General features: G+C 37.0%; 1 protein-coding gene across 2 annotated transcripts in view; it reads left to right on the plus strand.

Moving 5' to 3' along the window:
• The window catches only part of NSMAF (neutral sphingomyelinase activation associated factor), a 55205-nt gene that overhangs the window by 16138 nt on the left and 25407 nt on the right, over positions 1-13660 (plus strand). For both annotated transcript variants that reach the window (XM_039868881.1, XM_039868882.1), the window contains exons 3-9: positions 2880-2958; positions 3050-3117; positions 3198-3234; positions 7288-7338; positions 10023-10094; positions 10399-10446; positions 10553-10605. In XM_039868881.1, the coding sequence (XP_039724815.1) occupies positions 2880-2958; positions 3050-3117; positions 3198-3234; positions 7288-7338; positions 10023-10094; positions 10399-10446; positions 10553-10605 (408 nt within the window). The remainder of the gene's footprint in view (positions 1-2879; positions 2959-3049; positions 3118-3197; positions 3235-7287; positions 7339-10022; positions 10095-10398; positions 10447-10552; positions 10606-13660) is intronic.

The raw sequence follows: 13660 nt of genomic DNA on the forward strand, positions 1-13660 counted from the left end.
CATAGAAATATTTTTTATATATTTTAATATATAATTAATTTTCAAGAAATAATACTAAAAAAAAAGAAAATGAAACAAATGAACTTAACTGTATACAAAGTTGAAGGATTAACCACAGAGAAGAAATATTTTAATCAACTTCACAACATAGTAATTTGACTGTTTGTTGTCTCTGGTGAAATATATCCTAAGATGAAAATGAATTGCAAAAAAGTTATAAACTATTTTAGTAGAAATATTGTTAATAATTTTGATATTTTTACCTTTAAACTGTTTTATGTACACGTGCACTTAGATTTATATAGTTTTTATATAGTAAAATAAAGCAAATGAATAATATGTTAATGCTAAGACGAAGATTTTCACTATGAAAGAGATACAAAGCTAATATAAAATGAGTTAGGTAAAAGCCTTGTAATCTTACATTTGAATTGGAAATGCTATATGGAGTCATATACTTTTCTTTTAAAAGGGAGTGTTTTCTAGCTGTACCCTCTGAAAAGGCCTAGAAACAACTCTGTAGCAATGAGCTTGGAGGTTATGGTCTCTGAATACCACTTCACACTAAAAGGAGCGAGGGCTCCTTGGAGAAGTGGCTGAGTCTGTCTGGGGCAAGGAAGGTGCAGTATAAGCCTGGAATATACTGTCATACTGACAAGTAAGGAAAGTATCAAAAACTACTATAAATTGAATCAAAAAGACACAAGGGCCAGCGTTAGGAGTTGGCCAAAAAATGGGACAAATTGAGCATCAAAAAAGAATGACTGCCTTGGTTTTAAATGTATCAGAATTGTTAAAATCTCTGAATTTGTAATTACAAAAATGGCAGCTACCTTTGAAGTATACTAAGAGACCAACTCATTTTTCTGAAACTTGATAAATAGAGGTAAAGAATCAAGCAATTTTCCTGCCTGCCTTATACAAATTATACTTCAGGGTAACCACATCATAGATAAGTAAAATTGTTCTTTATTGATGAATTCTTGACAACAAACACAGAATAAATAATACAAATTTCAATCTCTAATGAATAATGGACCCATTTGTAGATACAAACTACAGCCCTGGGGTCAAATTTGACCTGACACTTGTTTTATAAGTAAAGTTTTATTGGGACACAGCCACGTGCATTTGGTTATGTATTGTGTGTGGTTCCTTCCTTTCCTGCTATAGCAGCAGAATTACAAAAGCAGAGTTGAATAGTTGTGACAGAGACCGTCTAGCTTGCAAAGTTGAAATATTTACTATCTGCTCTTCATAGAAAATGTTTGCCAATATCTGATGTAGACAGACTCTTCAATGGCTGCTAAAACGAGCAGGTGAAAAGCTGCTGAGAAATTTTATAATGGATGTATCAATATTGACATCACTAGAACCTCTTAATATGAAGGAAGTACATGTCTCTGAAACATTCTTATCAGAAAATCAAGGCAGAATCTGGCCAAGTCTTTTAATTATTTAAAGGAAATGGGATAGAGGAAAACCACTGAGGCGCATTCAGCAAAACTTACTATGTAGGAAAATGAAAATTGTTTTAGATTGAGATATCTAATAGAGGTAGCAACTAAATGTAATATGAACTTTGGGTTTTGGTTTGAACAAACCAACTGTAAAAACACATTGATGGAACAGAAAGAAATTGAACACTGTATACTTGATGACATTAAAGAATTATTAATTGTTTAGGTGTGATAATGATAGGTCATTTATAAAATGAATCTATCTTTAGAGATTCATACTAAAGTTTTTATGGATGAAGTATACAATGTCTAGAATTTTCTCAGTGATCCAGCAGGATTCTGGAGGGAGGTTATACACAAAACAAGAATGACCACGTTAACAATTGCAGAAGCTAGGTGTATGGTTCTTGGCAGTTTTCTATTTGTATATGCTTAGAAATTTCTACAATGGTACGTTTCTTAAGTTATTATTAGGAAATTCTGGGTATTAGCAAAGTAAATGCAGTTAACAGCATTGAAAAAAAAAATGACATAACATCAACAAGTCCTTGAGGAAGAATTGCAAACTGAATCATGACCTTCAGCGTGATGAGCCTTCTCATCTATTCAATGCATGTATATTGAGCGCTGAAGGTAGAAAGCTAAAGTAAATACTTTCCATCCACAGAGGAGCAGCAAGGTTACTCTGGTTCTGACGGGAAGAAGAGTGGGGGGTTCTCAGACTGTAAGACTATTTCTCACTCTGATTATTTTTTTGAGATACTGTAAGTTTTCAACCAGTAGATTGTTTAAACGTATAGAGATTAGATATAAATCTAAGAAGTGAAATTAAAAACCGTGAATCTAACATTTCAATAAGTAGTCTTTAAAATTAGTTTTTATTATGGAACAAAATTAATATTTTTTCCTGAATTTCCGCTTACCCCAGAATCACTGTTAAAAGCATTTTATGTACTAAATTCAAACTCTGTTATTTTTCCATTACTATAAATAAGACAAAAATCCCTTACATAGTCAGTTTTAGATATTTAGTATTGCCTTCTGAACAGTTCTTTCACATATAGGAAATTAAAAGTCAGAGGATTTACTGGAGACAGGCTAGATGGAATAAGCGTTTCTTAAGAATCAGTTTTTCCTTTCAGAGTAGTTGTGAATACCAGATGAAGTAATACAAATAAAATGTATAGGACAGCGCTCAACAAATGAAACCATATTACTATATGTGCAGAATTTGTTAACCTCTAGGAGAAGAGGAAAATAATTTTGCTGTATTTTTCAACCTTTCATACTCTTTAATTCCATTGTTGGTCTTTTATTAGTTGATGCTTTAGTCTTCTACTTTCTAGTTAAAATGTATTATGATTCTTTATGACTTTTGTTATGTTTATTAATAATAATCCTTTGTATTTTGATTCCTAGGAAAATTAGAGGCTCCTTAAAAATATGTTCAAAATCAGTTATTTTTGAACCAGATGCAATTTCCCAGCCCATTATTAAGGTAAATTCATTTTAAAAATAGACATTCCTACTTCTTGTGTATATTTTCCTTTTGCTTATTTTGATGATATTTCTCTCTCAATTTTATCCAGATTCCTTTGAGAGATTGTATAAAAATAGGAAAACATGGAGAAAATGGAGCCAGTAGACACTTTGCAAAGTATGTCATTGTCACTAACTGTTTAATTTTACTTCTACCAAAAAATTATATGTATTTAATGACTTTTATCTGCATTTTAGGGCGAAATCTGGGGAGATTTCACTCAGTTTTAGTCAGGTAAGAAGCAGGTAGTAAATATTTTTTCCTAAGCTGAGGAGGGGGTGTGTGTGTGTGTGTGTGTGTGTGTGTGTGTTCAGCATGATTAAAGTATTTGTAGAAATCTCAAAAGAAGACTGTTGGAATAGATGTTTAACTGCTTTTAAAATTTAATCATTGAGAAATACCTTTTTTGAAAGATAGGATCCCTAATGAGATCCTTGGTGTTTGTTAAGGGTGTGATACTGCAGGCTTGCGGTTTCATCCTCAGGAATCCTGGCAAGATTTGAGGGTTGAGATAAAAGGGCCGCAGTTCCCCCTTGTAGCCTCCCAGTCATTGAGAAGGTGGGAAGCCAGCAGCACGCCACTTAAATGGATCTCAGGTTGACTCGTGATGACAACCGAGGCAACAACTCGGGATGTGTGGTCTTGTATAATTCTGATGCTTGGGGTCATGACCTTTTATTCACTCTAGATTTATTCAGTACATTTATGCACCCAACACTGTGCTTAAATACTGATAATACAGAGGTAAATTAAAACATGCTTTTTCTCCTGTCATATTCTTAATTCTTCTGTAGATTTTTGAAATATAATAAAGGAGTGGAGATCATCTACCACTCACCTTCCTCATCTTTAAAATGAAAGGGTTAGAGGAGATCAGTGTTGCCTCAGCTGTCAGCTAGAGCCCTAGTTCCTTGAAGTGTTCAGGGGAAAGTCGTTGTTAACAACTAAATGAAGGAAAAGCTGTGGGAAACAAAGATACATGGATTTCTTTACTTGAGGGCTTGACTCAAAGCCTTAACATACAAAAGTGCATTGAGAGTCTCAAGGAGATGAATGATTAGAAGCAGAGAGTGCTCCCAATAGCGTCTGGATCACTGAACCCTTTCATTCGTGGAACACTTTTTAATGCAAATTGGAAATTATTTTATGAGAGCTGGGAGATATTAGATCAGGTGATTTTCTAGATCTGTCTTCCTTGATTCTATTAACTTCAAGGAAGAAAACATTTGACAGGCTATCTTTGACTTTGTATTGTTTTGATTGGCATATATGAAATGGTTATTGCCATCTATTATTTTGGAGAGGGGACACTGTTATTAACAATTCGGTCTGCACCTGTGCTTTCATCATTTCTATAGTATCATGTGCATCATGGATTTACTCTAGAAAGCCTGTATCTTTAAAGAAATAGGTACCTTTTTGGTTGGAAGTATGATTTTCATTGTAAAAAATATATATTTCAGTAAAATTTTAATAATTTTGGGCTTAGAAATAAAGCCCCCAAGTCCCTCCACCTATTTGTAAAATAGTTTGTAGAAGAGATCTTGTGTCAAACACTCAAAATCAACTTAACACCAAGGAGTGACTAGACACAAGCTACTCTTTCAAGTATTATTATAAGCTTCCTGGGTTAAGTGCACAACCATAAAATGTAACTTTTATGTTTTTTGATTACTTACTATGTCACAGTGTTTCAGAAATGCAGTAGCCCCCGCCTCATTCATGGGGGATATGTTCAAAGGCCCCCGTGGATTGTATCAAATCCTGTGTATACTGTATTTTCCTATATTTACAGACCTTTTCACTTACAGGAAGCACCTTACAGCTTTTCTTTGGCATACTTAAATTGCCAGCATCACTACTCTTGTACTTTTGGGCCATTAGTCAGTAAAATAAAGATGACTTGAAGACAAATGCACGATACCGAGACAGTTGGTCTGATAACGGAGGTGGCTACTAAGTGACTAATGGACAAGCAGCGTACACAGCATGGAGACGCTGGATGATGGGATGATTTGTGTCTGCGTGGTTTGGAGCAGGAGGGCATAAGATTTCATCACAGTACTCAGAATAGTGTGCAATTTAAAACCTATGAATTGTTTATTTCTGGAATTTTCCATTTAATATTTTTGGACCAAAATTGACTGTAGGTAACTGAAACCACAGAAAGAGAAACCGTGGATAAGAATGGACTCCTGTACATTATGGTTCTTTAGGCTTCAGAGAGTTTTGCTTCCAAACTTTCTTTTGCTGATAGAATAAAGAGGGTGTGTGTTTGTGTGTGTTTAAATAATACTAGTTTTAATTCATACATTTAATGAGTATTATATTCAAGGTTTGAGAGATATAGGGAAGAACAAAATATCTGAAGCCCCCCTCCCCGTGGACTTTACTTTTCAGTGGGGGCAACGGCTAATAAACAAATATCTTCTATAATGTCAGGTAGTGATAAATATCATGAAGAAAATGAAAACAGGACAAAAGGATAGAAAAATAAGGAATACCTGTGCTGCTTTAGATAGAAAGGTCTGAGAAGGTGCTACTTGAAGGCGTGAGGGAGCAGCTGTGATTATCATGAGCAGCAGTGCCCGTAGGTGCGGAGAGGGGCTGGGCAGAGGCCCTGAGGTGTGCGTATCCCTGGCAGGTGAAAGGCACAGTGAGGGCGAGTGTGCCTGGGGCTGGAGAGTAAAGGATGAGAGCTGGGTAGGGAGAGCTAGCAGAGACCGAGTCTTGGGGGGCACGGAGCTAGAGTAAAACGCAAAAGAGGAAAACCACTGGAGAGCTGAAGGAGAGGGGACCCCAGTCTGATCTGTATGTATCTGTAAACCTCTTTGGAGTCTGGCAGAGAGTACGCTGTAAGGGGGCAAGAGCGGAACAAGGAGACCTTTCGGGGATGTTCAGAATCCAGGATAATAGCAACGAAAGGTGAGAGGTGGTTGGTGTCTATATATTCTGAAAAAAAACCTGAAAGATGCAAGAAGGAAAACCGTCAGGAATGACTCCAGCTAGGTGGGTAATAGTGCCCTTTATTGCGATAAAGAAGCGATAACTGTGATCTCCAAGAGGATAAGTCAGGCAGGCATGGAGAAGCATTCGTCTGGGCTTTACAGAAGCTGAAGCTAGAAAGATAAAGTGGGAGTTGGCAGTTCCCAGGTACTTTTTAAGCCGAGGGCTGGAGGGTTTTCCCAGAGATGGAATGTGGACAGAGGTATGAGGACTAAGGTGCTGCAGCTCTCTGGGACATTAGAGGTTGCGAAGAGAGCAGGTCCAAAGGAAGACAGAAGGTTTAGCTGGTGAGATTGGGGAGAACCAGGAGCAGACGGCCAGGGAGCCGAGCGTGAAACTGCTTTAGAAAGAGCCATCGGCTCTGTCACGTGTTCCAAGAAACAGTCAAGGAGGCCCTCAGAATGGACTTCTGGATTTAGTGGCATGGAGATCTCGTGCATCTTTTATGGCCTTCTCAGGAGTGGTTTCAGTAACGTGGTGCCGATGAAAACCTGTCCGGGGCCCAAGAGAAAGTAAAATCAGCTCTTGCAAAAGCTTTGCCACAAAGAAGAACAGAGAAATGGCAAAGGAGGATGTGAGACTTTGGAGAGTTTTTGTTTATGGTTTGTTTCAAATGGGAGAAAGTGCAGTGTATAATCGTAGGAGCAGAGTTTTTGAATAGCTGATGGGTAAAGGGTGGGTTCACACTCTGTGCCCTAGTAGGGTGACTGGTCTTCGACAGCCCAGGCAGACCCTCCATCAAATCAGGGGAGAAGGCAGGAATAAAGGTACAGGTGTGGGGAGCTTGTTGGCTCTGGCAGATGGTGTTGCTTGTTTGACGTAGTTACTAATACACAATGTAAGGACAGGTAACCACGTGCACGTGAAAATGCCGAGTGCCCAGATCACCTCTAGGGAAGAGAAATTTCTTTGTTATTGACTGTATTTCTTGCCACAGTGATTTGTTTCTCCCGTACCTTAAAAATCCGGCCCTTAGATTAGCTTCCTTCATCTGTCTACTTGGTTACGTGGTACAAATGATGACATAAAACATCTTAGATACTTTATTTATCTAGTAATGGTTGCTACCTTGTTGCCTTGATGAATCCCTTTTTAATTTAATATTTTAACATCAGAACCTTAAATCCATACTAATATTAATGCAATGCAAGTGCTTTTGGAAATAAAGATTATGTAACAATGTTTTAAATTCAGTTCATAATTTTCTAATATATAATAACTCATTAAGAAGTGAAATGAAAAATTTTGATTATTTTACAAGTATTGATTTGTCTTTCTCAGGTATATTTTATTAAGGAACACAACATTGTTGCGCCATATAAAATAGAAAGAGTAAGTAAAGGTTTTCATTTATTCCCAGCAATTAATATAGTGATTTTGAGCAATAAGATTTTGTGACTCTATTAACATCTTTAATCAAATTATAACAACGGGTATTTAAACACTTGTTACCTAGCAGTTATAACAGAAGTGCCCATGGAAGTCCAAAAGATTTCAGTTAACTTTTTGAGTTAAAAAAAAAAAAAGAAAAAAAGTCTCTAATTGGGAAAAAAGGCTTAAATTATTAGATTAAAAATTGAAATCATAATATGCATCATTTATGATTATTTACTGGATATTATTGAGGATATTTTTTAACGTTTGAGAAATACTTATCAACTATAAAATACCCGTATTTGAGAGCTCAATACAAATTTATGAATTCTCTTAATTGGGCAGGAGACATAGGTTGACTTGTTCTCCAGAGTTTACAGTGTTTTCCAGGTTTTCCAGGATTTGTCAGATAAGCATAGACATGACATTAAACCATTCTGTGTTTTATTTAGTTCTTTATGCTTCAGCTTAATGTCTAGCAAAGGGATAACTCGTACCAAAAGAGAGTTTTAACAGTATCTAGAGACAGGACTAGTGCTCCTTATGATGACACCACTGTGAATTAGGAAAAGTCAACCCCTCTGGGCAAACACAGTCCCACAGGCTGACTCTCAGTACCAGTCACAGGCCAGCCTGCAGTTTCTCAGCCACAACTTGTGGAACACACAGAATAACTTCCACGGCCTTGAGGTTTATGTACAAGAAACACTTGCATATGCTAGTTAGTCAGAAACCGTAAATACTTGAGACTTAATTAGTCTCAAATGGTGCTGTTGGCACTTGGAGAAGTATAGTTCTTCATTGTGTGCAGCTGTCTCTTATATTACAGCCTGTTCCCACCCACTCAGCGCCCCTGCTACACTGTACCCCTGTTGTTGTGTAGCACCTCCACACATTGACAAGCCCATGGGCTTGGTGGGACACCTCTTCCTCCACCAAGTGGAAGACCACCGTCGTGGGTGCTCTCCCTCTAAAGGCTCCCCTGACAGCCACCTGAAGTGCAACTTGAAAAATTATGTAAAAGGAACCGAAAACCAAAGGACTCTCAGATTTTAAAAAAGTGAGGGATAGTGACATCAGCGATGACAAGAGTTGGCAGATTAGGAAACCCCAGACCCTTGTTCCTCCCACAAAGACACCGATTCAACAATACACAGACCGATTCCTTTTGTGAGAAATTCGGAAGCTGATTAAGGTCCCATGCACTCCGGGTTACCATTAAATCTACCTCATCGAAGGTAGTAGAAAAATTTGTAGCATCCTTTTACCATAGTCCCTTCCTCAGCACAGTGCCACGTGGTTGGTTGGGGGGAAACTCCCAGGTCGCAAGTTCTCCCTGGGGAGGGGAAGACCATATGTCCAGCATTCCAGCGTTTTGCAGCAGCTGCCTGAGGGACTGGCTTCTAGTTTGCTTGTCTTGGAGCACTGACAGGACCCAGCATAGTGCAGACGCCTGGGGACTGCTGAAAACGATAAAGAGCTGGGCATTGTGCAGCTGCTCCAGAGGACCTGAGGTACGGCAGACAGAACCCAGTACAGCTCAGCAGACTCTCCCCCAGGGCAAAGAGAAGAGTGGAGCACGTGACACGTAAAATTAACCATCACAATGTATGTGCACCCAACCTCACTGCACCTAACTATACGAAGCAAACATTGACAGAATTGTTGGGAGAAATTGACAGCAACAATAATAGTAGGAGACTTCATGCCCCATTTTCAAGAATGGATAGAACATCCAGACAGAAGATTAATTAATAAAAAGGACTTAATACTATAGACCAGGGGTCCCCAAGCCCCAGGTCGCAGATCACTACTGGTCTGTGGCCTCTTAGGAACTTGGCTGCACAGCAGGAGGTGAGCAGTGGGTGAGCCAGAGAAGTTTCATCTGTATTTGCAGCCAGTCCCCAGTGCCAGCATCACCGCCTCAGCTCCACCTCAGATCATCAGGCATTAGATTCTCATAGGAGCACTAGTGCCTGGTGCCACGACGGTTGGAGACCGCTGCTTTAGACCAGATGAACCTAACAGACACGTGGAAAACATTCAACTCAGCAGCAACAGAATGCACATTCTTCTTTAGTACACATGGAACATTCTCCAGGATAGAACACACGTTAGGTACCAAAACGAGGCTTAATAAATATGAGAAGGCAAATTCACAAGTATGTGGAAATTAAACAATACTCTTGAACAACCAATGGGTCAAAGAAGAAATCTAAAGGGAAATTAAAAAATATCTCAAGACAAACAAAAACACAGCATACCAAAACTTACAAGATGCAGCAAAAGCAGTATTAAGAGAGAAGTTTATAGTGGTAAATGCCTATGTTAAAAAAAGAAGAAAGATCTCAAATTTTAAAACCTGACTGTTATACCTAGGGGAACCAGAAAAAGAACAGTGTGCTATACCCAAAGTTAGCAGGAGGAGGGGCACAATAGTTTATCTCCCATGGACTCTGCTACCCTGGAGCTCTCATTCAGGGCGGGGTGAGGGCACACACCTGGCAGATGCACGTGGAATTCAGTGGGGATTTGCAAATGCTCTTCAAGTAATATGCTGTGACATGCTTCTTATCTCTCTTTTTTCTTTTTCTTTCTTTTTTTTTTTTTTGGTGGTGGTGGTGGTTTCTTTTTTTTGTTAGGGAAAAATGGAATACGTCTTTGAATTGGACGTTTCAGGGAAAGTGGAAGATGTTGTGGAGACGCTGCTTCAGGTAAGCCAGTGCCTACTCAGACACTTAGTGGGCAGAGGATTTGAGGCAAACATAGGCAGAAGCTTTTCTTTCTTTTAATTTTCATATTTCTACATCTTACTGAAACCATAATCTCCTTTGTAAATATGAAGCAGATTTACTTGATTATGTTGTATTTGAAAACTGTTTATTAGGAAGAAGCCATAGATACATCAGAAACGATCTTAACTTAACAGAATGATTGCTGTTTTTCATTGCTTCTAAAGAAATATCTTCATATCATCTGAGAGAAAAAATAAATTCATGTATATTTATAACATTGTAGCTTCACAGAGCATCCTGCCTTGACAAACTAGGGGACCAAACTGCCATGGTAAGAGTTTCTAAAGATTTTTGTCTTTATTTATGAATTAACTTATATTGATATTTTACTCATTAATACTTATATTCATACCTTTTAAATGGTTCTGTTTTAATAGATTACAGCCATTTTGCAGTCACGTTTGGCTAGAACATCATTTGACAAAAACAGGTAAGTTTTCAGTGTTTGTTATTTTGTTTCCTGAGTATAAAAGCAGTGGACATCATCTCTTTGCCTTTTCAGCATGTCTAAAACTGATGTCGTCATCTGCCTCACCTCGAACCTGCTCATCTTAGAGAATGGCCCCACCTCAGTTCAGGAGCAAGGTCAGGGCTTCCTCAGCTCTTCTCCATCCTGACGTCTGTCAGAAAGGTCTGTTGACTGATGCTCCCTAAAATTTTTGAGATCCGTCAGCCTCTGTCTTTTCAAACTGTTATTGTCTCAGTTCAGGCCCCCGTCACCACCTGTTCAGAACAGTATGACCGATTTTCGCCTGTCTGCCTGATGCCAGACTTCCCTCTTCAATCCTCTTTTCCCCCCGTTCCTACTGTACTGTTCAAATATGTTCTTTCCAAAAAACTTATTTAATTATCTCACTTGTCTATTTAAATTCTTCAAGATTTCCCATCACCTTCAGGGTAAAATCTTAACTCAGGTGGCACACAGATCACTTATGTTCTAGCTCCTACTCATTATTTCTAGTGGCCGATTGCTCTTGAATTCTGTGCTCCAGCTCTGTGCATTACATGCAGTTCCTGAGTGTGCTGTGTGGTCTCTCCCCTCTGAGCCTTTACACATGTCCCCTCCGCTGAGAATACTCAACCTGCTTCTTTTACACCTGGCTAACTTCCTTATTATTCTGATTTTAGCCTAGCTGTCAGTTGTTCTGGAAAGTCTTTCCTTACCCTTCAAGCTGTAATAGGTACTTTTCTGAGGTTTCTAATAGAGACCAAGAGGCCACATTCTTACTGGTCTAATGTTGTTTTTGTTGTTGTTTTTAATTGATTTTTTGGCTTTTCTAAGTATGCAGTGTATTTTCTGCAAATAATTGTACATTAATGTTACCCTGTTCTCTTCTATGTTTCTTGCTTATATTAAGTAGAATTCCTCATATTAAGAACAGTTGGGCTATTCATCTATACCTCCATCTGCAGTACCACTATATTAATAACTATGGCTTTATAATCTCTACTGATATCTGGTAGTGCAGGGCCCCACACCTTATTTTCCATTTTCACTTATGTCTTCACTACTCTTGGCCTTATGGACCTCAATATAAATTTAGAGTCAGCTTGTTAAGTTCCATAAAAGAAAACCTGCTGGAATTTTGATTGTAGTGAATCTCTGTTTATTTATGCCTTCTCGTAATGTCTTCCTTATGATTTTCTTCATAAACATCTTTCTTCTCTTGTGCTAAATTTATTCCAAGTACTTCATATTTTTGATGGCATTGTAAATGCTATCTTAAAAAATTTCATTTTCTGTTTATTGTTGATATATAGAATGCAATAGATTTTGTGTGTTCATTTTGTTTTCCAGAACCCTGCTAAACTTTGTGATCGATTCCATTAACTTTATATGTAGATTCTTTAATATGTATAAAATTCTATGTATAATTTATTACAGTCTCTATTCACTAGATATTTTTATTTTAGGTTTTTGTATTTATAATCATTCTGAATTAGGAGAAAGTAGAAAGTATTGGTAATAGATATGTTTATAGATTGTTATGTGCTAGGCTTTTGCTAGAAGCTTATGTTTGTAAATAAGATTATTTTGTAATATTCTGTTTTATGGCTATCTTTGTGAGATTTGGGACCCTTACACTACAGAACTTGCCAGTAAAGCCATCTGGCCAGTAATGTGTTTTCTGTTTATGTTTGCTTCTTTTTCTGTTTCACCTATATAGCATTAATTTTCTTTCCATTTTTATACTTATAGGATGTATTATGTAAATAGATTGCCGGGGGAAAGTAGATTCCATTTTAGGAAGGAAAAGGAATAATATGAAAAATTAGCTTTTTTTGACCTACTTAGAATATATAGTTTTTCTGAGTAGTAATTTACACTTCAGTCCTGGGCTTTAGCATGACATTATTTAAAACATGTTTTCAGTATGAAAGTTTTAATTTATCTAGTCTTCAAAATGTTAGAAATGGAGGAAGAAATTTTTAAAGTATAAAATGAGGTCCCAGTATTGTATACTTCCTGAAGAAAGAAGGTAAACTTTTCCTAAAATAAGCTTTCATCATATTCCTGAAGAAATACGTTTTTATTGAATAAAAGACACTATATTTATTTTTCCCTACTACTCCTTATTCTGAAATTTTTCAAATCCTTACAAGTTGAAAGAATAATGTAGAGAACACAGATACTCTGAGTCACCAGGTGCTAATTTGTTAACATTTTACCAAATTTGCCTTAGTCCTTGCATGCTGGTGCTCTTACTGGCTTGCTCCGTGTGTATATATACATGTATAAATAATACACACACACACACACACGTGTCTATATATATGTATATGTTGTATATGTATATGTGTATAGATATATGTATATATGTTTGTATTATTTATATATATATATAAAATATATGAATATAACTTTTTTCTGAACCATTTGAAATTACATTGCAAGACATCATGACCCTTCACCCATAACTACTTCAATGGGTGTCTATTAAAAGGATATTCTCTGACGTTCCTCCGTACTATTAGAATACTCAAGTAGCAATGATTCTATAATGTCATATACAAGTTTCCCCATTCGTACCCCAAAATGTACTCTCTTTAAAATAGTTTATTTTGGACTAATTTTCGATTTAAAGAAAAGATGTAAAACTAGGACAGAGTTCTTTTACCCCTCACCCAATTTCCTCCATTGTTATATGTTTAGTAGGACGATGCTGCCATCTTTTGTTGGATGTATTCTTAGATTTGTGATTTTTTTGGTGCTATTGAATTTTTATTTTCCAATTATTTGTTGCCGGTATACAGAAATACAGTTTGTTTGTTTTTTTAACACTTTGTATCCTATGACTTTTCCAGATTTACTTATTAGTCCCAATGGGTTTGTTTGGGTTTTTGTTTGTTTGTTTGTTTGTTTTTTTTAGATTCCATAGAGTTTTCTGTATATAGAATTATTTAATCTGTGCAGGACAGTTTCACAGAAATCCTTATGGCTTTTATTTCTACTTCTTGCCACATTGCACTGTTTAATTAATAGA

The sequence above is a fragment of the Pteropus medius genome, unplaced genomic scaffold (genome assembly GCF_902729225.1).
Source record: "Pteropus medius unplaced genomic scaffold, Ma_sr-lr_union100, whole genome shotgun sequence".
NCBI classification, from domain to species: Eukaryota; Metazoa; Chordata; class Mammalia; order Chiroptera; family Pteropodidae; genus Pteropus; species Pteropus medius.